The sequence below is a fragment of the Urocitellus parryii genome, chromosome 7, assembly GCF_045843805.1.
Source record: "Urocitellus parryii isolate mUroPar1 chromosome 7, mUroPar1.hap1, whole genome shotgun sequence".
Classification (NCBI taxonomy): domain Eukaryota; kingdom Metazoa; phylum Chordata; class Mammalia; order Rodentia; family Sciuridae; genus Urocitellus; species Urocitellus parryii.
In genome coordinates, this window is record NC_135537.1 from 166,310,246 (window position 1) to 166,338,054 (window position 27,809).

The window sequence follows — 27,809 nt, forward strand, 5'->3', positions numbered from 1 at the left end:
TTTCCACAACCCTCTCACCAGGACAGCCACCCTTCGTGATTTCTGGGTACTGTAGTTCACCTTGTTCCGGTTTCTCGGGAAAGAATTGCTCCCATTGGCAGCTCCCTTCCTCATAAAAACTACAAAACCCAGATTACAGCGCAAGCGCTCTTCATCCAATAGGAGCCGCCCATGTAGCGGGACTCAGAGCCCGGCTCTCGCAACCCAAGATGGCGGACGAGAGTGAGACAGCAGTGAAGCCGCCGGCACCTCAGCTGCCGCAGATGATGGAAGGGAACGGAAACGGCCATGAACACTGCAGCGATTGCGAGAACGAGGAGGACAACAGCTACAACCGGGGGTAACGAGATCCTCGGAGTTCAATTTTCATCCAGTCTCCCTCCACCTGGGTCTTTGGGGTGCGGGGAAGTCACAGGGAGCTTAATCTAACCCCACCCCCATGTTCTTATTGGCTAAGACATTAGGATCTCGCTTGGTGATTGGTTGCTGCCTTTGTCATTTACCAGGGGTGGGCACTCAGTATATTAAAGCCAGAGCCCTTCAGTACTTTTATTATATAAAAGTTCTGTGTAATGTTCCACTCGTGTGCTTCAGGCGCGTCCGTGGAAAAGAGCATGATGAACGATGGTTTTCGATGGGCAACACGGGTCAATCTAGTAACTACAGTGAGAGGGAACGTTACTTCTTGAGGTGTTTTTTGAACAACGTGACTAGCAATGAAGGAATAATAAAACATTTCGTTGCAATTCACCTTCAATGAGGAAATTCATCAGGGTATACAAACCATATATATAATTATGCTGTAAAATATCACTACCAGAGAATTCCAAAATATAAACTCACCCTATAAACCCTGCATAATTAACCGTATGGTGTTTTGATTTTTATGGTATCTTGCTCCAGATAATCCATAAGTTTCCTGAACGATATGTAATTAGGTTTTCCAGAGTCTTTGCTATGTTAACTTTGTGAAGTAGCCTAAAGTTTCAAAACATTGGTCAGTATTTGATATCTGTGGATTTAATATTGAGTATCCTGTACTTTAGAGTCTTGTCATTAGTAACTGTATTTTTCCCTCGGGAACAAAAAAATGCCCTAGATATTTGAATGTTAAGGTCTTTTTCTCCAAGTCAGTTTTCACTTTTGTAAGCCATAGCTTAATTAATCTTTCTTCACATTGTTGGCACTCACCCTTCCTCTCTCTATTTACATGTACCTTTTTTTTTCAACTGAAAGCCATGAGAGAATGTTCTGGGTATATAGCTTTTGCTCAATCTGTGGTGGTCTGATTTTTATAGCCAGCTTGTCATCTGTGGTAACTGCCTATTCTTTGCTTTGCCCTTCCCTCAGGAAATATGAAGTTAATGGTAGATTGAGGTCTTTGGGTAAACCTTTATATTTTTATTCTGCTACATTGTAGATGTGGAATAGCAAAGGATTATTTAAATGCTTGATAATCTACTTGTAGTGAAATTTAGATTGAAAGATCTAGCTTCCTTGTTCTTCCACCAGCATGAAATATCACAAGAAAGCCACTTGCAGTGGAGCAGGCCTTTAATCCCAACAATACTGGAGGCTGAGACAGGAAGATCATAAGATCAAGGCCAGCTTCTGCACCTTAGTGAGTGAGACCATCAGCAAGATCCTGTCTCAAAATAAAAAAGGGCTGGAGATGTCCTTAGTGGTTCCTGGGTTCAATCCCCCGTAAGAGAAAACAAACAAAAAAAAAATCACAAGAAGAATGTAGAGGAAAAGGAAGCTTGCCAAGTTTGATTTTTGTGACTGCATTCTGTAGCTGTAACTCATCACAGATCTAACATAACAAAAGCCTTTTTTTTTTTTTGATGTTCGGTATTCCTAAGAATGGAAGAGCCGAGAAAGAGGAAGCAGGAACCAGAAGAAGGGAAAAGGCAGCCCTCTTGAGTAGAGATCAGAATGTGAGAGTCATTTTAGAAGTGAAAGTATGGCTTTTTCTTTGTTCTTTATGTAATTACTTTTATTTTTCTCAACTGAATTCTTGCCCCGACTGATGCCTATAGTTCTTTAATAGATTTTGTTCCCCAATAAATTTTGTTCCCTGTAAAGTGGCTGGTAGTATAGCTCAGTGATAGAGCATAAGCTCAGCTTGTTGGAGGCCAAAGGTTCAATCCCCATCAACAAAACGAAAAATAAAAATAAAAATCTGTGTAATAGAAAATTCTTTTTCTGTTTTTTGGTATTGGGAATTGAACCCAGAGGCACTTTACCATTGAGCTATGTTCCCAGCCTTTTAATTTTTTTAAAGTTTATTTATTTATTTTAATTAGGTATATATGACAGCAGAATACATTTTGATTCATTGTACACAATTGCAGCACAACTTTTCATTTCTCTGATTGTACAATATTTTTTTAAATTTTTAGTTGTAGTTGGAAACAATACCTTTATTTTATTTTTATGTGGGGCTTGCACTTGCTAGACGAGCACTCTACCGCTGAGCCATAACTCCAGCCCCTGTACATGATGTTTTATTTTTTATTTTGAGACAGGTTCTTGCTAAGTTGCTAAGGCTGGTCTTGAACTTGTGATCCTCCTGTCTCAGCCTCCCGGGTCACTGGGATTACATGTGTGTGCCACCATGACCAGCTCTTTTTCTTTTTTGTAGTGGATTATAACCAAACCAAGTAAAACTTTTGTGTGTATTTTTGTTTATTTTTTGGTGGTTGTTTCTGTATGTGGTTATGGTTTGAGCAAACAGATTACTTTTATTAGTATCCCAAATCTAGAGATCTATAAAAATGAATTTGAATGAGGTGACAATTGAAAAACAGAACCCATTCTGAAGGAGAGAGTCTAATTCTCGAACTTAGAATCTGGTATAGAGTCAAAAATTTTCCATTAATTTTCAGAGGAAAGTGTTTTGGGAAGAAGCAACATGCCACAATGGGGAAAGCATAAACTTTGGAGTCATTCAAACCTGGCTTCAAAAGCCTGATTCTGACACTGGTCCTCTGACCTTGGGAAATTAACATAGAGTTGTAGAGATTAAGTGATAAACATAGATTGCAGCTCCCCTCCCTCTCCTTTTGTTCCTCCCCTATCTTGTCCTCTGCTCTTATCTCAGTCTTCATTTTTGTAACCTTTAGCATAACAGTACTAAGTAACATTTTAAATTTTTGTTTTATGTGTCCAGTCCTGCTTCCCTGACTGTAAGATGCACAAGAACCAGGATTGTTTCTTCTAGATGCCTGGCACTTAGTGGGTATTAATGAGTATTGGATAAATGAATGGCAAATGCCTGATTCATTGTTAATGGAATCATTGAGTGGAAAAATGTTCGATTTTTTTTCCTTATATACACACTTTTTTTTTTTTCACAAGAAGTCTCATTTTAAGCCTCACTAAAATTTTTGTCAATTGCCTACAGAAATCAAGCAACTTCCAGTTTGTTGTGGAAGTACTCCAGTGTTTTTTGTTTTGTTTTGTTTTCGAAATAACTGAGGATTGAACCCAGGGCCACTATACCACTGAGCTACATCCAGCCCTTTTTAAATTTTGATTTTAAAACAGGTTCTCACCGTACCTGGTAGAAATTTCTCCTTTTGAAGCTAGTGATTCTAAGTACCACACACAATAAAGGTTAATAACAGTTGAAGCGAACTTTTGTTCTCTCAGGCATCTCTTCCAGGAGGGTTCATAGTGCTTTCTACCAATGAAATCCTGCACTGGATTAATAGGAAATGCAGCTGTGCTAGTTTGTTGTTTCTTTATGTAGGAGTTTAGTTCTTGACATTTGTCATTAGTGTTTTCTTTTAAAATTAAATAAATAGGGCTGGGGATGTGGCTCAAGCGGTAGCGCGCTCGCCTGGCATGCCTGCGGCCCGGGTTCGATCCTCAGCACCACATACCAACAAAGATGATGTGTCCGCCGAGAACTAAAAAATAAATATTAAAAATTCTCTCTCTCTCTCTCTCTCTCTCTCTCTCTCTCTCTCTCTCTCCTCTCTCACTCTCTCTAAAAAAAAAAAAAGAAAAAAAAAACTAAAATTAAATAAATATAAATACTTGGTCAGTATAAACTTCATACATAAGTATAAATACATACATATGTATGCATATACATAGGTAAAGTTATGTGTCTTTCTAGAGTTTTTTTTTCTTTTCTCTTTTTTGTTTTTGAGAGAGGGTCTCACTATTTTCAGGCTAGTCTTTCCTGAGCTCAAGTGATCTTAATCTGGGACTATAAGCATGTGCCACCACACCCAGATCTGTGTACAGTTTTTCTATGGTTGTTAAAAAAACAAAAACAAAAAACCCACTCAGCTGGGTGCGGTGGCACACACCTGTAGACCTGTTCCTGGCAGTCTGGGAAGATGAGGCAGGAGGATTGCAAATTTGAGGTCAGTTTCAGCAATTTAGCAACAATCTGTCTCAAAAAATAACAAAGCCGGGCATTGTGGTACATGTCTGTAATGCCAGCGGCTTGGGAGGATGAGGCAGGAGGATCTCAAGGTCAAAACTAGTCTCAGCAATAGTGAGGTGTTTAGCAACTCAGTGAGACCCTGTCTCTAAATAAAATACAAAATAGGGCTGGAGAGGTGGCTTAGTGGTCGATTACCCCTGAGTTCAATCCCCAGCATCCCCCCAAAATATAAGAAAACCAGCTGGTGAAATAACTCAGTGGAAAAGTTCCCTTTGTTCAATCCCCAGTACCACAAATCAACCAACCAACCCATACTCAACAGAGGAAAGAGGGTAGCATTTTTCCCACAATTAACTTGCCTGATGTAAATTTCTCTGAAAAATTTAGAGTCAGACTAAGATAATCTTTGTGCATCTCTGAATCCCTCTGCAATTCCTGATTCATCCACATAGTTTAATTTGCCTTTTTTTTGGCGGGGGGGGGGGGTAGTTCTTGGGGTGGAACCCAATGTCTCTCTTCTGCTAGGCAAGTGCTCTACCACTGAGCTACTTCTCCAGCCACTTTTTAAATTAAAGGCTTTCTAAGAAGTATTCTTAAAGAAACCTCATCAGCTGACAGTGGATTTTTTTTTTTCCTTTTTCTGTTCTAGGAATTAAATCCAGGGATGCTCTATCACTGAGTTAACATCCCTAGCCCTTTTTTTTTTTTTTAAGAGAGAGTGAGAGAGGGGAGAGAGAGAGAGAGAATTTTTAATATTTATTTTTTAGTTCTTGGTGGACACAACATCTTTGTTGGTATGTGGTGCTGAGGATCGAACCCGGGCCGCAGGCATGCCAGGCGAGCGCGCTACCGCTTGAGCCACATCCCTAGCCCTTTAATTTTTTATTTTGAGACAGGGTCTCCTAAGTCCGTCTCAAACTTTTTTTTCTTAACCTTTGAGCCACCTCCCCAGCCCCTGCCCACCCCCCCCCCTTTTTTGAGACAGGGTCTCCTTGAGTTTCTGGGTACTTCACTTAATTGCTGAGGTTGGCCTTGAACTTGCAATCCCCCTGCCTCAGCTTCCCAAATCACTGGGATTACAGCCTTGTACCACCATGCACACCTTGAGCAGTGGATTTTAACAAATATAAAGTTTTAGAACAAGAAAGAATTAGACTATTTTGTTTTTAGAATCCTTTTGGAATTTATTTTATAATATCATCAGTAACAATTAAGATGCTGGTAAGGAAAGGGTCAAGAGCTCTTTGATAAGGGATGTCTCTTCTCCATCCTACTCTTCTCCCTGGGGCAGGGTGACATGGATTCTCATAAGTTTTTTTTTCATTTCCTTGTCATAAGATATTGTTGCCCATGAAGAAACTTAAGAAGAAAGAATGGGCTTTTGAAAATAAATTCCATAAAGCTATCTTTACTTGCTTTTCTTTTTTTCTTCAGATTCTCCAAAAGTAGTTCTGTCCATGTTTACTTGATGACTAATAACTGCATCCAGCTCTTGGAAAGAAGAAATCTTTTTAGTCCCTTTTTCTTCATTTCTCCCTTCAGCTTTTGGTTTTTCAAAACTAGATCAAAGCAGAAGTGAAAAGAGAAACCTCATCACTGATATCAAATAAGTGTTCTAATTTTGTTCCCCAATTAAGTGGCAATTAAAAAAGAAACTAATCAAGAACTGCTTCAAAGAGAAGAGACTGGAAAGCAGAAGAAATGAAAAGTAAATGAGAGCCTATTTCAGGGAGACTGCTGCTCGTGGCAAACTAGTTTTGCTGATTTTTCACATTGCTTAACTAATGTGCTCACTCCAAAGTTTTCTGGCTTTACTAAGTTGGCAGTTAACTCTTTCCCTATGGAGTCCAGAGATTTTGTAATTTTAAGAGGATGCTTCTTTAGCTCTTTCTCTTTAATTTTTATCTGAAATCTACTCTTTCAGCCTTTTTTTGATTCCTCAAAGGTGTCCTTGGGATTGTTGCATTTAATACATCCAAAGTATGGCATCCTGTGTTAAGAGAACCTAAAATGAAACCAAATTAAACTTCTTTGACAAGGTCGGTAATTGCTTCAAATATTTCTCTAGTGTTGCTGCTGACTGGGAGTAGCTGAGGGTTCACTATCCTGGTGTTTGGGTGTATGATACTGGAGATGGAACCCAGAGATGCTCTACCACTGAGCCATACCCCCAGCCCTTTTTATTTATTTTTTTACTTTGAGACAGAGTTTTGCCATGTTTCTGAGGCTGGCCTCTAACTTGATCCTCTTGCCTCAGCTTCTGAGTCCCTGGGACTATAGGTATGCACCATTGCATCCAGCTCACTATGGTTAAATGTCCATTAAATGTTACCTATTGCCATTACTGCTGTGTGTTGGACATTGCTGAGCCTTTTACATGCATGGATCAAGAGGATTAGTTTTTATTGTGAGGCTTGGAATTTATATCTCACCTTTCTCTTTCTTTGTTTCTTTTTTTGGTGGCACTGAGGATTGAATCTTTGCATATGCTAGGCAAGGGTTCTACCACTGAGCTATACCTTCAGGCGTCTATCTCTCCCTCTGACATCTTAGAGGATCCATTCTAAATTCCCTGGATTCCTTTTCTCTGCTAAGTTGACTTTTGGATTTGTTCAGCAGCCTGTGGACTTTTCCAAATTAGGGAGCCAAGTGATCAGAGAGATAGTTGGCCCTTTTAAATTCTGCTTGATAGACCAGTATGTTCTTCAGAGGTCATGCTAGTATGTGAAATTGCCTTGACAGGAATTGGCTAGTTCACCCTCAGAACTTTCAGGGATAATAGAGGGTGGAAGCAATCTTTTTTTTTGGGGGGGGGGTGCTGGGGATTGAACCCAGGGCTGTACATGTGAGGCAAGCACTCTACTGACTGAGCTATACCCCAGCCCCGGCAGCAGTCTTTCAAAATTCCTGATCATAAGCTGCTGTTTACAGGTAGTCTAGGGTACCTCTGTGGCAATACTAAAGTGTGTTTATTTTTTCCATAATTTAGGGTTCACAAGTGCGGTTTTTTTTTAAAGAGAGAGAGAGAGAGAATTTTTTAATATTTATTTTTTAGTTATTGGCGGACACAACATCTTTGTTTGTATGTGGTGCTGAGGATCGAACCCGGGACTCACGCATGCCAGGCGAGTGCGCTACCGCTTGAGCCACATCCCCAGCCCCAACAAGTGCATTTTTAAAAAATCTAAATAACTAATTGGTAGTAATGTATAGAGTTGGGGTATTACATTGTGATCCTGCAGCCACTGCAATAGAGAGTAGGCAGCTGATATTGATTCATACCATTTGGTTTCCTCCCTTCATCTGCCTCTCTTTGGGTTTTCTGAATACTAATAGGATTGCTGGTTAATATAGTATACTGATTTGCAGTTGGATCTTTTGATGTCTAAAAGAAGTAGAGGTTAAAATTTATTTTAGCAAGTTTCTCTGGAAATTTAGATCTTTTTAAAAATATTTTTTTTTTTAAAGAGAGAGTGAGAGAGGGGAGAGAGAGAGATAGAGAGAATTTTTAATATTCATTTTTTAGTTCTCGGCGGACACAACATCCTTGTTTGTATGTGGTGCTGAGGATCGAACCCGGGCTGCACGCATGCCAGGCGAGCGCGCCACCGCTTGAGCCACATCCCCAGCCCTAAAAATATTTTTTATGTATATTTTTTAGTTGTAGATGAACACACAGTATCTTTATTTATTTTTATGTGGTGCTGAGGATTGAACTCAGTGCCTCACGCATTTAGACTTTTAACACAGAAAATTAATTTCAACTTTTAAATTATGTTATTTAATTATTTATTTTGATGCTAGGGATTAAATTCAGGGGTATTGTACCACATAGAGTGTCCCAGTCTGTTTTATTTCTTATTTTAAGACAGGGTCTCATTAAGTTACTGAAGCTGGCCTTGAACTTGCAATCCCCTTTCTGAGCCTCCCAAATCATGGCGCCTGATTAACTTGTATCCATTAGAGATAGAAAACAAGTAAGCATCTGGTTATGGTGGTGTATGCCTGTAATCCCAGCTATTCTGGAGATTGAGGCAAGAGAATTGAAAGTCAAGGCCCACCTGGGCAATTTGGCTAGACCCTGTCTTAAAAAATAGAAAAGGCTGGGGATATGACTCAACAGTAGAGGATCCCTGGGTTCAATCCCCTGTACCGCACAAAAAAAGAAAAGAAAAATATAAGTAACCAAAAGTTCTGAATTTTATTTGTTGGACTTCTTTTGATTTCATAAACCTGTGTCATCTCTGTGTAAGATATCAACACCTTTTAAAATAGAGTGGTGCTTCTTTTGTAGGAATAAGATCCTAAGAAATCTGATAATTTAAAATCTCAAGCAGCTCAAAAGAGCACACATTTCCACTGCTTTTTGACAGTGTTAACACAGCTGTCCTAAAGAACCAATACTAAAGATGTTTTGCTGACCTCTTTTGGACTAAAGCTTTTCAGAATTTTATTTTAGCCCAGAGTTTTATATTATTCCCAGAAAGCATCCATCAGGCATATAATTGTTGAACCCTTAGCTGTGTGATTATTAAAGTATTAAATTATTTAGGATATCATAATTTTAAAATAGACAAATCAGTGAGAAATGGAGGAGTAAGAAACAGCTTTCAGGATAAAACATGTCCTACTATTCTAGTCACCTCTAATACCTGCTCCTCTCATACGTGGAAGCTTTGTTCTAGGGCCTTGAGTGATAAAACAATATTCTTTTGTCTTTGGTAGCTTCTAGGATATATCCTTATAGTGAACGAGACCCTTGCATTTGAAGAGTGATGGCTAAAAAACGTTTAGAAATTGATGGCTTACTGATTGGTTAGTTATGACCCGTTTACCTCACCTTGGTTTCCTTGTCTTTAAACAACAGGTTAAATCAAATGGCTCTGAGATTCCTTCTGGCCCTGGAGGCTTAGCTCACGCGTCCCCATGATAAAAGCTTTCAGTTTCGAGGAATGCACATTTGAGTGGATTTTGTCATCTCTTAAGATTGAGAGGAGGCCCATGTTATGCACCCTTGGTATTGTCTGGAAGTTCTCTGCTCCTTCTGTTCATCTGTCCGCTTGCTCCTCCCTCCCACCCACCTACACACCCGGCACTTTATTCTATTTCTGGAAGTAAGTACCGGGGTTCATTTTCCACCTCCTCCTCCAGCCCTGATTTTATACAAGAGTGTCCACAGTATTTCTTATTCTTATGTGTTTGAACTTAATTTTTAAAATACTTTTATTTATTTTTATGTAGTGCTGAGGATCAAACCTATTGCTTTCACATGCTAGGTGAACGCTCTACCACTGAGCTACAACTGCAGCCCTGAACTTAATTTTTTTAACAGTTGGTAATCAGTTTATTAAAATAGTTGATTTAGGCATCTGCAGTGGTGACTTCAGCTTGGCTCAGTACCTATAGTTGTAATCTATTTAATAATCTAAGAAGGACTGTGCAAGCCAGTGAGTTACTAGTGAATTCTCATCTGAAATCAATCCTGTGTCTTAGACTCTTCACCACAAGGTGTTTTTCTTTTAGTGATTCTCAAAAGTCTTGGTACACATGCCCATGGATCTTTTCACCTTGAGACTTCTTTTGCTCCTCTGATAGGTCTTCTCTAGAGACTGCACCTTGCAGCTTGTGAGGGTAATTCTAATTTGGTAAAACACCACCTCTTTGGTATATCTACCAGTGTAGATTTTTGAGTTACCTTTAAAAACTGTGGCTAGCTATATGTGGTGGCATAGTGGCTCAGGAGACTGAGGCAGGAGGATTGCAAGTTCAAAGTCAGTCTCAACAACTTAGTAAGGCCCTAAGCAATTTAGGGAGACTCGAAATAAAAAATAAAATGGGCTGGGATGTGGCTCAGTGGTTAAGAGCCCCTGAATTCAATCCCAGGTACCAAAAATTTAAAAATTTTTTAAAAATAAAAGCTGCAGCTGTGGTGTGACTTCCTGTCTTGTTCCTCAGACTAGAGAGAACAGCAATGAGTCAGGAGCAGGAGCAGGCGGAACAGAGCTCTGCTCCACCCACAACTGCAATGTCCTCAGAAAGCTTAAACTTAAAACTTCAGGCCTTGGTGACATTTCTGCCTGCGCAGTGGCACAAGCCTGTAATCCCAGTGGCTTGGGAGGATGAGACAGGAGGATTGTGAATTCAAAGCCAGCCTCAGCAATGGCAAGGCACTTAGCAATTCAGTGAGATTCTGTTTCTAAATAAAATACAAAATAGGACCAGGAATGTGTCTCTGTGGTCAAGTGTCCCTGGTACCAAAAAAAAAAAAAAAAGACATTTCTCTTCTTTTTTCTGCAGTCCTCTTGTCTTACTCTCCTGAGTTCCTGAGACTATTGGGCTGTATCACTTAACCTGGTTTCCAGTCCCTTTAAAAATGATGAAAAGCTAGGTACACTGATGACCCTGTAGTTACAGCACTTTGGAAGCTGAGGTGGGAGGATCAGTTGACCCCAGGAATTGGAGACCAGCCTGGACAATGTAGTGACACTCCATGTCCAAAAAAAAAAAAAAAAAGCCAAATTCTTGGAGAAGGACTAGCTGGCTTCTCTGGGATCCTGTGGTTTGAATTTCTCCAAATCCAAATTGAGGTCATTCTTCTGTGAACTTGGCTTCCAAAAGATGCTTCCTTTTAAAATTTTTTATGGTACTGGGGATTGAACCCAAGGGCATTTGGTCACTGAGTTACATCCCCAGTCTTATTTTGTATTTTATTTAGAGAGAGCGTCTCACTGAGTTGCTTAGTGCCTCACTATTGCTGAGGCTGGCTTTGAACTTACAGTCCTCCTGCCTCATCCTCCTGATCCACTGGGATTACAGGCATCCACAACCTCTCCTAGCCTTAGTATGCTTCTTAAAGTCCTAGTTTCAAAGCCTTTGAGCTTGGTTTCTTATGAATAATTAAAATGACTATAATTTGAAAGCTAACCATAGTTGTTGGGGACGTTGACTGGTGAGTTTTTTATGTGACCTCATAATTGTGGCTCAATACCTGGTCTCTCAATGAAGATGACTCATTTAAAAAGGCAGACTTCCCTTTGTTGAACTGTCTGCATGCTTAATAAACAAGTTGAAATGTGATTGTTGCTCAGTAACTGTATGTGCACATTTAAGCCAGTGCAAGGAAAATGGAATTAGCTTGGATTTTAGTTTGGGTCTTAAAAGAGTTTGCCAGGCAGTAGTACTGGTGATGCATGAAACAAAACAAAAGTGCAGCCCAGGATCCTTGCATAAAGATGGGATCCATGGGGTTGGGGCTGTAGCTCAGTGGTAGAGTGCTTGCCCTCGCAAGTGTGAACACTGAGTTCCATCCTCAGCACCACATAAAAATAAATAAAGATATTGTGTCCATCTACAACTAAAAAATATTTTTTAAAAAATGAGGTCCATGACATGACCACTGCACAGAATTTATCTTCAATGAATAACCAAGAACAAAGGCATGAAAAAGTAATTTTAAAAGTGATTTTCTGCATTTGTAAAGACTTCTGAAATTGGGAAGAATTCATATCTTCTATTTCCCTCATGTAAAATCTTGTTTAATAAGTATCTGATTGGTTAATATGCAGCACTTCTTTACCATAGAATGTAAAAATGGTTGTTAGGGTGATTTATGTGCAAATTCATGTACAAATATTTCATTCCATAAACTGATATAAAGACTAGTAAGTTGTATCTAATAGAAGTGGGATATTTCACTGTCTCCTAACATCAATGGTGTGTGTGTGTTCTTGGATGGAAGGTAGGACTTCGTGCATGGTAGGCCAGCAGTCTGCCACTGAGCTGTATTCCTGCCTTCTTTTCTTTTCTATCTGACACCCCCGCCACACACACTTTTTTTTTTTTTTTTTAAGTACTAAGGATTGAACCTAGGGGCACTCCACAACTGAGCTATATTCCCAGCAATTTGGGGTGGGGGTAGGGTCTTATGGGAAAGGGTACAAGGTCCTAGGTTCAATCCCCATAAGTTAACCTAGGCTGGCTTTGAACTTGGCAGTCCTTTTGCCCCAGCTTCCCAAAGTGCTGTAATTACAGGATTTTGCCACCATACCAGTCGCTAGCCCTTTTTATTTTTGAGACAGGGTGTACCATAAGATGCTGTGGCTGGCCTAAAACTTGTAAACCTCCTGCCTCATCCTCCCAAGTAGCGAGGGGATTATTTGGGTATGAGCCATCATGCCTGGCCATCAACTGGCTTTTAAACCATATAATATAGTCCACTTAGTCCTGGGACTGAAGTGAGAATATCTCTGGTATAAGAAGACCACATAGTTGTGATAGGCCACAATTGGTCCTGTGTGTGACTAAAAAAAAAAAAATTTGAATAATTAAGAGGAAAAAGTAATTTCAGACTGTGAATGACGATGGTTCCCATTCTTTGCCCTGGGCTTAGGGGTTTTGCTGAGCATCTGGTTTTAAGGAGTTCACCTTATTCCTTCTCTGAATGTTCTGGGTCTTTCTTCTGTGTCTCATTAATTCAATTCTTATCAGGTGCACTTACGTCCGGATTTTGTGACCTTACTCTTGGACCAAGTGAACCTCCAGTCTTTACTGTTCCTGACTTCACAATTTTTTTCTCATCACTCTAAATTCTATATGCCAAGAAAAGGAAGAGATAATTTTAAAGACATTCTACAAAAGCAGATGGCAAGGGCTGGTAGAGCCCTTGCCTCTCATGTGCCAAGCCCTGGGTTCAATCCCCAGCACAGCAAACAAAAAGGAAGTGGCAGGGCATGGTTACAGATTTCCTTCTCTATAAAACAGAATAAGAGTGTAGCCCATGATCCTTACACACACACATGCAGTAGCACTTACTGTTAGTTGACATTAATTTTTCAAATAACACTAAGGCATTTTTTGAGACTCTGAAGTCATCCTGAATTATAAATGGTATTTACCTTAATGTTAATGGAAAATGTATTTTATAATGTTTAAATTCTTTGACAGTTGATTATTATGAATGTATAGAGGTATATTCCCTGCCCTAATTTTCACTTTTGAATGTGGCTAAAAAACTGTTCTTGCTGCATCATGCTGAGGGAAAGTAGCATAAGAGCATCCCCTTTACCACATTCATAAACATACACGTTGGATGTGATCTCTCCATGGAAGGAGAAGCTGGGTATTGCTGCTATTGCTTAATTTTCTTAAGATTCCTAATGCCAGGGTTTGTCAGTTGTCACTCTGTGTAAGCCATTTGATTCTGTCCTCAAGCCTGCAGGCCTGATTTAGGCATTTCTCCTGACTATTTTGGACACAGATTGCTACAATGTTAAACTGCCCTTTTTCCTCATCCCTTTCTCTCTTTTCCATGCTGCCTTGTGCTTTAGGTCCAGTTGGAGAAGCTTAATGCATTTGGGGAAGAAAGGCAAAGCATTCCAAAAAGATTTCAACTGCCTTTTTTCAGTCTTCCTTTTAAATTCAGGACCCCAAGGAAGCTGTAGTAGTGTGAATACTCCATTGACAATTATTATTTGTCTCTGGTACCATCAGCCTGGCAATCTAAGGAAAGTAAACACATAAAATAAAAGCAAAATGGAAAATGGCCTTTGAAACAAATAGGGCATGCCTCGCACATGCCTCTTCCCTGGGAGGCTGAGGATTGGGAGTGGGAAGGAGAGCTGTGCTTGCCAGTGTCCTCCAAATGCCCCTTCTGGGAGCTGGATTCTCCAGGCTGCTTTTGAAGCCAACAGGCTTGATTAAGGAAGGTCTGTTCCACAGAAAGCCCTTTGTCAGTGTAGCTCAAAACAGATGATAATTTTTTTTAAAACCCTGCATCAGTGTTTACTTTGTTTTGTAGTGGTTTGAGTCCAGCCAATGACACTGGAGCCAAAAAGAAGAAAAAGAAACAAAAGAAGAAGAAAGAAAAAGGCAGTGAGACAGATTCAACCCAGGATCAGCCTGTGAAGGTAACAAGGAGACTCTGTTTTCTTGTGACAGGCCATTTTTCAGATGAGAGTGTTTTGAGGTAAATGTAGAGGAACACCTTACTGACAGTCTCTACCTGTATTACTTTAAGAAGCAAGAATTGGATCCCAGTGCTGTCCTCTGCTGCCCTACACCTAGGTGATGAAACGGTTCTCAGTTTCTTAAAACACAGAGCAGGTTAGACACTGACTTCTAAATGTGGTACCCATCAGAACTTAATAGGTGCATACTCCAAGTGTGCTGACCCAGGTGCTATGGAATAATGACTCTGTGATGGGCCTGTTGCTAGAGCAGTGGTGTTTAGCCCTTTCTGTCTTAGGTCTCCACCACTGTAAGAATAAAAGCCCTTTTCTTTTTTTTGAGAATTTTTAATATTTATTTTTTAGTTCTCTGCGAACACAACATCTTTGTTGGTATGTGGTGCTGAGGATCGAACCCGGGCCGCACGCATGCCAGGCGAGCGCGCTACCGCTTGAGCCACATCCCCAGCCCCTAAAAGCCCTTTTCTTTTCTTTTCTTTTCTTTTTTTTTAAAGAGAGAGAGAGAGAATTTTTTAATATTTATTTTTCAGTTTTCGGCAGACACAACATATTTGTTGGTATGTGGTGCTGAGGATCGAACCCGGGCCGCACGCATGCCAGGCGAGCGCGCTACAGCTTGAGCCATATCCCCAGCCCCAAAAAAGCCCTTTTCTTAAGGCAGACTTTTATTTATTTGCAAACCTTCTCACAGGTAGTCATTGTCTTATAAACCAGGAGTCCTGCAGAGTTTTTTCTGAGCTTCACTGTTGAAAACAGTGGCCTAGAGTATAAAACCTAAGACTGAAACCCTAGCATGAAACTCATAGAGATGGGAAAGGATAGTTTTATTCCTTAAATTAAAACAGTATTAACAAAGAAACCCTTTTATTTCAGGTAAATGTATTCTTCAAAAGTAGGTCTGGGGGAACAACTCAAGAAATACCCACAATGGGCTGGGGTTGTAGCTCAGTGGTAGAGCACTTGCCTCACATGTATGAAGCACTGGGTTCAGTTCTCAGTACTGCATATAAATAAATGAATAAAATAAAGGTCCTTCAACACTAAAAGATATTAAAAAAAAAAAGAAAGAAAGAAATATCCACAAGTGCCCTTTTAGAATTGCCTTAGAAACAGTATACAAGCTCAGAAGAAATCCAGTCTCATTTCCAGTATATCTGTACTTTGCTTTATGTTTCAAATATAAATCTTTTATCTTATGAAGACATGGCTTCTGGTAATTTTTTACTATTTCTAATGTCAAATTCACTGTGGAGGGATGGGATTGTAGCTTAGTGGTGGAGCACTTGCCTAGCATGTGTGAGGCACTTGGTTTGATTCTCAGCATCACATATAAATAAATAAAGTCCATGACAACTAAAAAAGTATTTTAAAAAAAAATTCACGGGGCTGGGGATGTGGCTCAAGCGGTAGCGCTCTCACCTGGCATGCGTGTGGCCCGGGTTCGATCCTCAGCACTACATACAAACAAAGATGTTGTGTCTGCCGATAACTAAAAAATAAATAATAAAAAATTCTCTCTCTCCCTCTCTCAGCACCACATACAAACAAAGATGTTGTGTCTGCCGATAACTAAAAAATAAATAATAAAAAATTCTCTCTCTCCCTCTCTCTCTCACTGTCTCTTTAAGAAAAAAAAAATCCACCATGGGGGGGGGCATCATTGTTGACCACCATGTCACTAGGCTTTTGCCATGAACCTCATTTAAATTAACCCCAAACCTTCATCATCCCTACAAGAGAAGTAGGAATCTTCCCATTTCAGACATGAGAGAAGTGACTTATCCCAGTCTTTCACTCAGGAATTCTCTAGCCCAAGCCTATGCTTTAGTTTAGGGATGTGTATCTCTCTGGGAGTGGGTGTTTGTGTGACTGCATGAATATTTGAGTTCAAGTCTATATTAAAGTAGTTCACCTAGCTGGGTCCAGTGGTTAAATGCCTGTAATCCCATCTGCTCAGGAGGCTGAGGTGGAGGATCACAAATTGGGGACCAGCCTCTGCAATTTAGTGTCTCAAAATATAAAGGACTGAGGATGTTGGCTGTACGGTTGATTGACCCTGGGTTTAATCCCCAATAGAAGTGTCAAGCATGGTGGTACACACCTGTAATCCCAGCAACCCAGGAGGCTGAGGCTGGAGGATCACGAGTCAAAGCCAGCCTCAGCAATTTAGCAAGGCCCTAAGCAACTTAGTGAGACCTTATCTCTAAATAAAATATAAAAAGGGCTGGGCATGTGGCTCAGTGGTTAAGTATCCCAGAGTTCAATCCCCAGTACGGAGGAGGGGGAAAGAAAGAATGAACATTTGGTTAATCTATGTCTTCATCTAAAGATCTTTTTGGGGGGAGAGATGTTAAGAGATTGAATCAAGGGTCTTATCCCTGCTAAGCACACATCCTAACATTAAGCTTTACCCTGCTGTAAGACATAGTTTTAAGAGAACATTTTGTAGAATAATATATAATTCAAATTTGGTTTTTGAAAAGGATGTGTGTGTTTGGAACTTGCATGCAAAAAGTCTGGAATTATATTAGTATCTTCTTACCTCAGGATGACTGTTGTTCAAAATTATATTTGAAGGATGGGAGAGTTGGATTTTTACCTTTTATATGTTTTACACACCTTTGTATTGTTTAAAAATTTTCACTGAGCATGTAGTACATTTGCCATCAAACAACTCAAGACTTAGAAGGGGAGACACCGTAGGCAGCACCTCTTAGTTCATCATCAGCCACTCTTTCTCCAGTTGAACAATATTTTGACCTCCGGATTTAGGACAGAGGAACCACCCCTTTCTTTGAGTTGTACCACTTAACTCTTGAACTCATAATAAATCAGAAGTCTTACTAACACAATAGGTCTTTTCTCTCTCAAACTTTGTCTTTCCCAGATGAACTCTTTGCCAGCAGAGAGGATCCAGGAAATACAGAAGGCCATTGAACTATTCTCAGTGGGTCAAGGACCTGCCAAAACCATGGAGGAGGCTAGCAAGCGAAGCTACCAGTTTTGGGATACACAGCCTGTCCCTAAATTAGGTATGTGTGTGCTTTCTTTCCCAGGTGAGGGTGAAGAATGTGTCCTAGCTGTATTCCATGCTGAATTTGTGAGGGAGGGCAATATAGTCCTGGAGTTCCTTGGTGGTTATTTTTTGAGTCATTTTTTTTAAAGGAGTATAGAAATTATTGTTCAAAGAACTTATTGTTTCACAGCAGCACACACTGCGAAATATAATAATTATTTTAGTCCATCAATCATCATCCAGTATAAATCTACAAATAAAAGCAGTGTATTGGCACATGGTGAGTTGGGGATGTCTGCCCATGGGTAGTTTTGTGAGCTACTGTCTTATTCGTCTGGGCAAATGTGTAGTCCCAGAATGGAGAGTCTCCCCTCTCCTCCTCTTTTTCTTGTTGATGCACACTTACTTTTTTTTTTTTTTTAATTTTTTGTTTAGAGAGAGAGAAGAGAGAGATGGAGAGAGAATTTCAACATTTTATTTTTCAGTTATTGGCGGACACGACATCTTTTTTGTATGTGGTGCTGAGGATCGAACCCGGGCCGTACGCATGCCAGGGGAGCGTGCTACCGCTTGAGCCACATCCCCAGCCCAATACACACTTACTTAATGTGACATTTTACTTAGCAGTGGTGGGTTAGCTTCTGTAATACTATATTTAAGTTTTATCAGCACCTCAGCAGTCATTTAAAAAGCTGTGATGAAGGCAAGCACAGTGACACAAACGTGTCATACCAGTGATTCGGGAAAGCTAACGCAGGAGGATCACAAGTTTGAGGCCAGCCTGGGCAGCTCAGCAAGACTCAGTCTCAAAAAGTTTTTGGAAGGGCTGGGGATAAAGCTTGGTGATTGAGTACCCCTGGGTTCAATGCCCAGTTTCATAAAAAAAAAAGTAAGTCACATTCTAACACTAAATGAAAGTGACCATCAGTTTGTATGTTACTACTGCCCTCCAGAAACACTGTGAGACTTGACAGTACATTCTTTGAAGAGGGGGTGAGCAAGGCCAGCCAAAGATTAAGAGGGAAGAAATGTGGCTGGACCCTAGGAGATTCAGCTGCTGAGGTAGGGAGCATACATACAGGTGCTTCTCAACTTAACGATGGATTATATCCAAATAAATCTATTATAAACTAAAGGTATCATGAGTCAAAAATGTACTGAATACACTTAACCTAACATCACAGCTTACACAGCTGGTTTATCAATAGATAGATGGAGGCTTACCATTCAAACACTGTGTAGTTTTTGTTGGTATTGTCAGTTGACAAGCATTTAATGAGTGTTCTTTATAAAATGCAGATCTGAAGATGTCACCCTAACCTCACCCCTCCTCTGGTACCCCTTTAAAAGCCCATTAAGAATATCTCAGGGCCCTAAGGATAAAGTGCAACCCCTGGAGTATGGGTCTTCCATGACTGGCCCTGCATTCTTCTCCAGCCTCATCTAATTCTAGTCCCTCTCCTTCATCTCCAGGCCCCCCACCCCAACTCCCCATAGAGGAGGGACAACTGGCCAGGGTGGAGATGTGTCAGAGGCTGACTTCCTGGCAGCACTGTGCATGCTCAGTGATTCAGCCCAAAGGCACTTGTAGGATCTGACCACCGAGGGCCTGAGTTGGCAACAGCAGTTAACTGGCCCACAGTGCTGCAAGCCATGGGTGGCAGGGCCAGAATTGAGCCTGGCGCCTAAAAGCTATCATCTGGCTTTAGGAACGGGCCCAGTCCTTTGCTGTTGACACAAAGGCAGCCTTGTTGCAATGCCTTACAAATCAACTCAGTACTCTTTTCACCAACCAGGAGGCAGGAAGCCAGATTAGTAAAAGATAAATGTTTGTCATCCAGGAACCCAAGGGAGATTTAAAAGGATTTCCAAAAATGAGCCACCTTAGATCCCAGTAATTGTTTTGCCCTTCATTGGCCTTCAATTAAAGGCCAAGGGTAGCTGGAGGGGTGTGTTCAGTTGCCAAGCACAGAATGTTCTTCAGATGTAGGGCTTCTAGGGAGAAGAGGAATTTGCTTTGGTCACTTTTTGAGCTGAGCCCCTCCCTCACCTTCCGCTAAAGCCCACCCCGATAGGAGCAGAGGGCAAGGCTCATGACTGTTCTTCCAGGTGAAGTGGTGAACACCCATGGTCCTGTGGAACCTGACAAAGACAACATCCGCCAGGAGCCCTATACCTTGCCCCAGGGCTTCACCTGGGATGCCTTGGACCTGGGGGACCGTGGTGTGGTGAGTAGACCTGGGACCTGTGGGTAGGACAGTGATTATACAGGCTTTCCTGGAGACTCTTGGAACTGAGCCAAGGAGGGCTGAATAGAACCCTATCTCTTGTTTCCTAGGGCCTAACTAAGATTCCACATAAATAACACTTAGCATTTCTCACAAGTTGAAAGTTACCCTCTATGGTTCCCCAATGTCCTTTTTCTTTCTCTCTCTTTGTTTTTTGTTCATTCATTTCATTGTCTTATTCTTGTCTGTCTCTTTACCTGGGCTGCTGCCTGAAGAACTCTCCTTCCCTTTCCACCAGAGCTTCTCTTTTTTTTTTTTTTATTGACTTTTTATTATGTGCATGATTATATTCTTTATTTTACTTTATTTATTTTTTTAATTTGTTCTAATTATATGTGACAGTAGAATGCATTTTGACACATTGTACACAGATGGAGCATAGCTTCTCATTGCTCTAGCTGAAAATGGTGCAGTCACACCAGTAGTGTAATCATACATGTATATAGGGTAATAATGTCTGTCTCATTCTATTGTCCTTCCCATCCCACAGCCCCACCCCACCCCTCACTGCCCTCTGCACAATCCAAAATTTCTTTATTCTTCTTTTTTTGACATGAGGAATTCTGTTTCCTCTGTAAAGAGAATGATGAAAATATATAAACAGATTTTTCTTTTCTTCTTCTTTTTTTTTTTTTTTTTTTTAAGACAGGGTCTTATATTTTTATCTGTGTGTGGTGGTGTTCACCTATAATCTTAGCAACTCAGGATGCTGAGGCAGGAAGATCCCAAGTGCAAGGTCATCCTGGGCAACATAACCAAACCCTGTCTCTAAAAGGCCTAGGGATGTAACTCAGTGGTAGGGCACCCATAAGTTTAATCCTCAGTGCCACACAAAGAGAGAGAGAAACAAAGACAGGGTCTTGCTCTATTGCTCAGGCTGAAGGTACAATGGCTATTCGCAGGCATAGTCCCACTGCTGACACCTAATGTGGACCCCCAGTCAGCATAGCACACTATAGCCTCCAGCTCCTGAGCCCAGGCTATCCTCCTGCATTAGCCTCCCAAGCAGCTGGAACTATAGGCAGCTCCATCGTGACCAATTCATGAACAGAATTTTTTTATAGCAAACTTGGGTCAACAGATAGAGACGGCAGCTGCTCAAGGCAGAAAAAAAAAAAAAAAGGTCAGAGGTATTTGATTGGGCACTAGACATGGTAAAAAAAAATTGGCAGTAACTCTCCTGGGAGTAATTCCTTAACCAACCCTGAGAATCATCTCTCCATAGCATTTTCACAAAGGTAAAGACCAATGGCTCCTCATTGTTGATAGATCAAATGATGGAACAGTCATTTGATTAGATAACATTATTGTCTGCCACTCTGTGTACTTAACTGTATGACTCCACACTTCAGTGATTCAGTTTCCCCTTACAACTTGTTCCAAAAGAGTCCCTGCCATGCCTGGGGTGAAAAGGATTTGTGAGATGAGAGGTTTCCGGTAGTTTTATGCATCCTTCTGTGAAGCTTAGAGCCACACACTATTGGAGTTGTCCCCCACCTGGCATCATACCTTGCAGTGAGCTCCTTATTTCTCTACAGCTGAAAGAACTATATACTCTACTGAATGAGAACTATGTGGAAGATGATGACAACATGTTCCGATTTGATTATTCCCCAGAGTTTCTTTTGTGGTGAGTTGTAAGGGCTTTCTTATGATTTTTTTTTAATTTGTAAGCAATAGTAATTTATTTCTTGTGGTTCTAGAGGCCGAGAAGTCCAAGATCAAGGCATCAACATGTTTGATGTCTAGTGAAGGTCTGGTCTCTGTTCCAGAATCTCTTATAGTTCTCAAAGGCAAAGCAGAGAATAGAACAATCTCAGTGCACCAGAGTTTTTATCCCTGCCAAGAACTAACTTTTGAGTGGCAAATTACTGTGTTCTTCTTAAGTTCCTGATTTCAAAGGAGACTTGCTTTCAGTGGAGCTTAGAATTGAAACCTAATTTAAGATTGAGGGCTGGGGTTGTAGCTCAGTGGTCAAGGCTTACCTCACACGTGTGAGGCATTGGGTTCAATCCTCAGCACTACATAAAAATAAAAATAAAGATATTGTGTCCATCTACAACTAAAAAAAAAAAAAAAGATTGACTGGGTGAGGTAGATTTTTGTAGACGAAAAGATAATCTGCTGTATGATTACTTTAGGCAACAAGAGAAGGGTGAATGAGACTACTAAGATTTTTTTTTTTTAAAGGAGGATCATTTTCTATCCAGTTTCTGAGCATGCTCAATTGTATAAAAATGGCTTTGCCTGGCTGAGCTGTCTACCTGGCTGACCATGTTCAATATCCAGGAAGATAAATGCATGAGGCTGAACTAGAGAGGGATTGCCTACAAGGGGAGACAAAGGAAAAATGAACAAGCCGAAAGAGGAGCAGAGCCCGGAGGGAAAGTGAGAGTTCTAGGGGTACCACAGTCAGCTCCCAACCATGGCACTCACTGTCCTCTAAACTGAAGAGGCCATCCTCTGATTCAGGCTGTCATAATGAACACAAATCAGGCATGAAATCCTCAGTGTGACAGCCCTGGATTGGGTGAGTAAGGCCAAGTGGTTTGAGAGTGAGAAGTGGCTATGGCTTGATTCCGTTTGTGCCCTGGAAAGCTTGACCCTAAAAAGAATTCAGCTACTCATCTCTAGGGAGAAAGTAGCACCAGGGTAGAACCAAACATGCTGTGGAGCCCAAATAGCCATCCAGCTTGCCACAGGTAGCACCACAGCCCTAGCTCTTCTCTCTTTTCCAGGGCTCTACGGCCACCTGGCTGGCTCCCCCAGTGGCACTGCGGGGTTCGAGTGGTCTCAAGTCGGAAACTGGTTGGGTTCATTAGCGCCATCCCAGCAAACATCCACATCTATGACACGTAAGCACCAGCACCCATCCCCACCTGACCCCACCCCTACCATCTTAGTCTGAGTAGGAGGAGGAGAAAGCTACAGTTCTCCCATAAAGGGGAGAACCTAGACACCTGGCATGGAAACTCATTATAGGAACCATGTGTTTTGCTCTGAGTTGTGGCTGGGTCCCTTATCTATGATTTGGGCTGGAAAGAGCCCACCTGCTCCTGCACTCCAGCAGTCAACATGGTGATTTACCTGAACTGCTTCAGAAGTAAACCAAAGCCAGCATGACCCACATTGAAGTGGTCTTTGGAGCCTTCCAACTCTACTTTTTCTGGCACTATCACAACCAGTCTTCTGACTCAGAGTTGGAGGATTCTTGTGGGAATCAGAACCCTTGAGGTCCTAGAATAGCCTTGACTTCTCTGTGAGGTTCCCTGTGCTGCTTACCTGTGTGGTACAGGTGGAATTTTCAAGGCTGCTTTTGGGGATTCCAAGGGAGATGCTGGTGATGTCTTCTGATAGGGTGTTTGCTTGGCTCCCACTTTCCTTTGGAAGTGGAGTTTGTATAGAAACTGATGGAGTTGCAGGAGGGACCCCAGTACTAACCAAGTGAGGGTGGCCGCAGAATACACACCTGTGCTGAAGCCCCCTTCAGGTGTGGTTCCACATGCTTGAAAGAGTTGCCATGACTTTCCCCATTAAAAGCTTTGCTACCTACACTTCCCCTCCTCCTTCAGAGAGAAGAAGATGGTGGAGATCAACTTCCTGTGTGTCCACAAGAAGCTGCGCTCCAAGAGGGTGGCTCCAGTCCTGATCCGAGAGATAACCCGGCGGGTTCACCTAGAAGGCATTTTCCAAGCTGTTTATACTGCCGGGGTAGTGTTGCCAAAGCCTGTTGGCACCTGCAGGTAAAATTCTCTTCTTGCAAGATCCTAGAAATGTGGGTGCCCCAGCTCTAGTTGAGCTTTGTCAGATTCATTTCTGCTCCTTGTGTGTTCCAGGAGTATCTTGGGGCCCTAGTGTCTGATGTGATGGGGGTTGGGGAATACAGAGGAGTGAGAGGGGAGGTATAGGGATAGCAGACTGGAATGAAGAGTTAGCTATTCAGCTCCTGCTGGTTACTGCATTTAGAGATGAGGGGAGTCAGTCTGCTGGGAGTTTTTGTTTTTGTTTTGCAGTACTAGGATTGAGCCCAGGTGTGCTCTACCATTGAGCTATGTACCTCAGCGCTTTTTATCTTTTATTTTGAGAGAGGTCTTGCTAAGTTGTTGAGGCTGGCCTTGAGCTTGGAATCTTCCTGCCTCAGCCTTCCAGGTCTCTGGAATTATAGGTGTGTCCCCTTTTCCTGGCCATATTTTTGTTTTTGTTTTGTTTTGTACCAAGAGTTGACCCTAGGGACACTTTACCGCTGAGCTACATCACCAGCCCTTTTTCTTTCTTTATTTTAAGATAGAGCCTTGCTAAATTTCTGAGGCTAACCTTGAACTTGTGATCCCTTTGCCTCAGCCTCTTGAGTCGCTGGGATTACAGGTGTGTGCCCCCATGCCCAGCTTTCTTTTTGTTTTTAAGGAAGAGGCCAAACCTGGATTTTTAAGGAAAGTGTCCTAAAATTTTTTATTAGTTGGCTCAGTTTTGTTTTGAGTATTGTGTTAGCCAAAGAGAGCTTGTCTGATACCTTGCGATCCAAGGAGAACTCCGCCATAGAAAGTTCTTTGAAGTTAACAATGTCTGCCTAAAGAGCTAGAGAAGTGAAAATACCAGGTAAAGGTAGATGAGGAAAAAGGAAAAGGGCAAGCATGTGCCAGTTTTCTGGGCATGACTATGAATCTTTCCCATTGACTTGATTCCAGGAATGAGGATTGCTCTCCCCAGACAACTGCTGTTACAAAGGAATGACTTTTTAAATTGAGAAAGAAAAATAGGGAGAAAGAAAAGGTAGGAGGAGCTATGGCCATTCTGCATCCTCTTGGAGAGGCTGGAACCTGTGCTAGCCCAACCCAAGTGGGGCCTGACTTGTCTCTCACGCCATCTGCTGGCCATCTGGAGGTCACCCTGCCACAGTTCTAATTGCACTGGCCAGAATCCCCTGAGGACAGGACATTTGTGTCCCCACAGGTACTGGCATCGGTCCCTAAACCCACGGAAGCTGATTGAAGTGAAGTTTTCCCACCTGAGCAGAAATATGACCATGCAGCGCACCATGAAGCTCTACCGACTGCCAGAGGCCAGTGGTACCCTGGGGTGGGCAGGGGCAGGAGAGCCTGGCCTTGGCAGGAAAGGAGCTGAGCTGGGGGGCAACGGGGAGGGCTCTTATCATAAAAGTGAGCCAGCCCATAGTCTTCAGATTTCCATTATTTCTGGGGTTTATCTTTTTGGTTTTTGTTTTTGCTGCTGGGGATTGAACCCAGGGGTGCTTTACCACTAAGCCACATCCACAGATCTTTTTATTTTTTATTTTGAGATACGGTCTCACTAAGTTGCTTAGGGCCCACTAAGTTGCCCAGGCTGGCCTTGAACTTGTGATTTTCCTACCTCTGCCTCCTGAGTAGCTGGACTTAACAGGCATGTGCCTCTGTGCCCAGCCTTAGCAAAGTTTTATTTTAGTTTGATTTTCTCAGTCCTCCTGAGTCTGTGCCTGGATTGGCTTCTGTGCCATGTGCTGATAGGCTTAGAGAACACCTATCCTGTATAATTTTAGCCTAAATGAAGCATAAATTGATCAGTCTACTTACCGATCCTTCATATTCATTGCACACATTCCAGACCCCAGCTCTTGAGTGTCCTTCCCTCTGCCAAATCAAGTAAAGGAGGGGTGATCTAAGCTTAAGGGAAACCCAGGATTTTTAATCCCAACACCCCCCGCCCATATTTGCCACTGAAGGACTGGGCAGCCTATTGCAAGTGAGTTTTCTATCCTGGGTCTGAATAGACCTGGTTTCCCAAAGAAACAAATGTTCCTGCCCTCCAGTTGTGCCTGGCTTCAGGATCCTGAATTCTTGAAACCCCTTCTCTTTCCTCAGAATGCTTCCAATCAGCTGTTAGTCTGCAAAAATTATTGAGAGCCTGTTTCTCAGAGTGCTGCCTACCTGAATTCATCAGCCACCAAATAGTGTTGATCATCCTTTCATGGAATTAGTCCACCACTGGATTGGGGTCATTAGTGTCCCCTCTTGAGAGACCACTGTGGTGTAGTTAGACACTGCCAAAAACAGATTTGAGGGCCATGGTAGGTGTCTTCTCCCCCCATTATGGCTGGTGTGCTCCGTGTTCCTGGCAGGCAGAGAGCAGCCAGGAGAATGTCTGGATCTCCCCACTTCACTGCAAGAACCTAGTGTGGCTGTAATTTCGGCTCAGTGAGTGAGGTGTCACTGTGGGAGCTGCCATGTAGAATGAGGTCGCTAAGTGTTCCCTAGAGAGATCAGGGCTACAAGCAGTTTTGGAGAGCAGAGGCCCAGAACTGAACTTTTAAAAGCAACTCCTGTCCTGGGAAGCAGTTGTACCACACAGCAATAGGCATATCAACCATAATTCCACCAGTTTTCACTTTGGCTAGATCACATCTTTGTGTATCGAACCTCTGGGGATGGTCTATCAGCTCCAATATTTGCTCCATAGGATCATGTGGTTTCCTTCCACTGAAGCATTTTTCAAGAAAAAGCATCTGTACAGTTGGGTGTGGTGGTGCACGCCTGTAATCCCAGTGACTCAGGAGGCTAAGGCAGGAGTATTGCAAGTTTGAGGCTAGCAGCTTAGCAAGGCCTTAAACAACTTAATGAGACCCTCTTTAAAAATAAAAATATAAAGGGCTGGGGATGTAGCTCAGTGGTAAAGCACCTCTAGGTTTAATCCCCAGTATCAAAAAATTTAAAAAAATTTTTAAAAACTATTTTTAAAGAAAAAGCATCTATAGGGTAGAATGATAGTTTGAGTTGAAAACCCTGGAGTTGGGTATTTTTTCTTCTGAGTTCATCTTGCAGCAGTGTCCTGCTTATATACTGCTGATGCTGTGGCCTCTGAGTGGCCAGACCAGGCTGGGCCCTAGGGTCTGTATGTGATGAGCTTTGTGTCTATAGAAGAGGGACAGTGAGGGTAGTAGGAAGATGGCAGCTGTGGTTCAGTGTGAGGAGGCATGGATGTTCAGAGGAGGGCTTCTTTGAGGCCTTGGAGCAGTACTGTCTTGTTCTAAGGGAGATAATGGAAGAGCCAGCCCCCAGCACATCCAGGGAGCCAACAGAGTTTCTCTCAATCATGTCAATTGTGGACATTTTGGACTGCGTAGTTCCTTGTCATGAGGATTGTCTTGTGCAGTGCAGGATATTTAATGGCATCTCTGACTTCTAGCCCCTAGATGTCAGTAGCATCTCAGTCATGACAACCAGAAATGTCACCAGATATTGGGGGCAACATTGCCTCCTTTGAGAACTGCTGGGCTAGATGGACGGAAGGTCTAGCCAGAGGGGCCAGCTGGCCTGGAAGGTGGAAGACTTTATGGGAAGTTTGTCATATTAGGAGGATAGCCTGGGGCCATGTGGATGACATACTGATGCAACAGCCTCAGCGTATAAGGGGAGTTGCTGAGAATGACCAAGGAGTCTCTCTTGAGGGGCTGGGAGACAGACACATCTGATACTATCTCTTCATCTTCCTTCCAGACTCCCAAGACAGCTGGGCTGCGACCAATGGAAAAAAAGGACATTCCAGTAGTGCACCAGCTCCTCACAAGGTACTTGAAGCAGTTTCACCTCACGCCAGTCATGAGTCAGGAGGAGGTGGAGCACTGGTTCTACCCCCAGGAGAATATCATTGACACTTTCGTGGTGGAGGTGAGTTGGAAGCGGTTCCTAGAGAGGCAGTCCCTTGAAGCAGCCAGGTAGGTTCCCAGGGCCCAAGTTTTGGCACCTGAGGCTTCTTGAACCTTCCATGTTTGGTTCCCTTGAAATACAGGGCATTGTAGGTTGTTGTTCCTACAACCTCATCCACCCTGATGACAGAATAGCGCACCAAGCCCCTCTCGGTCAGTTAGAAGAGCCTCTGATTCCTTGCTTGTCCTTCTTAAAGTAGTGCAGTCTCGAGGATGTAGGCCACAAGAAGAGATCCCTGATGATGCCCAGCAGGCAAGGAGAGCCAGTAGTTCAGCCCACAGTCCAGCCTGGTTCTGTCCTCACGATCCCTCAGCCAAATGCTTCCTCTCGTGCATATCCTGTTCCATTTTCCACTCATTCAGCTAGAGGGGCAGGGCTGCCTGAAGGTAGTGTGCGTGTAATGGAGAACGTATTGTTTCTGGGCCACGGTGTCACTGTGCA

The 27,809-nt window shown here is 42.2% G+C and overlaps 1 protein-coding gene across 2 annotated transcripts in view; it reads left to right on the forward strand.

Annotated features, from left to right (window-relative positions):
- The first annotated feature begins 177 nt into the window (after positions 1-177).
- The window catches only part of Nmt1 (N-myristoyltransferase 1), a 30,335-nt gene continuing 2,703 nt past the window's right edge, over positions 178-27,809 (forward strand). Inside the window, exons 1-10 of one of the 2 annotated variants that reach the window (XM_026408288.1) lie at positions 257-340; positions 9,270-9,516; positions 14,199-14,307; positions 17,255-17,399; positions 19,493-19,611; positions 21,210-21,301; positions 22,410-22,526; positions 23,244-23,414; positions 24,622-24,730; positions 27,159-27,329. In XM_026408288.1, the coding sequence (XP_026264073.1) occupies positions 9,329-9,516; positions 14,199-14,307; positions 17,255-17,399; positions 19,493-19,611; positions 21,210-21,301; positions 22,410-22,526; positions 23,244-23,414; positions 24,622-24,730; positions 27,159-27,329 (1,221 nt within the window). In that variant the 5' untranslated portion in view covers positions 257-340; positions 9,270-9,328. Of the gene's footprint in view, positions 341-9,269; positions 9,517-14,198; positions 14,308-17,254; positions 17,400-19,492; positions 19,612-21,209; positions 21,302-22,409; positions 22,527-23,243; positions 23,415-24,621; positions 24,731-27,158; positions 27,330-27,809 lie in introns of both variants that reach the window. The other variant, XM_026408289.2, reaches the window with a different exon arrangement.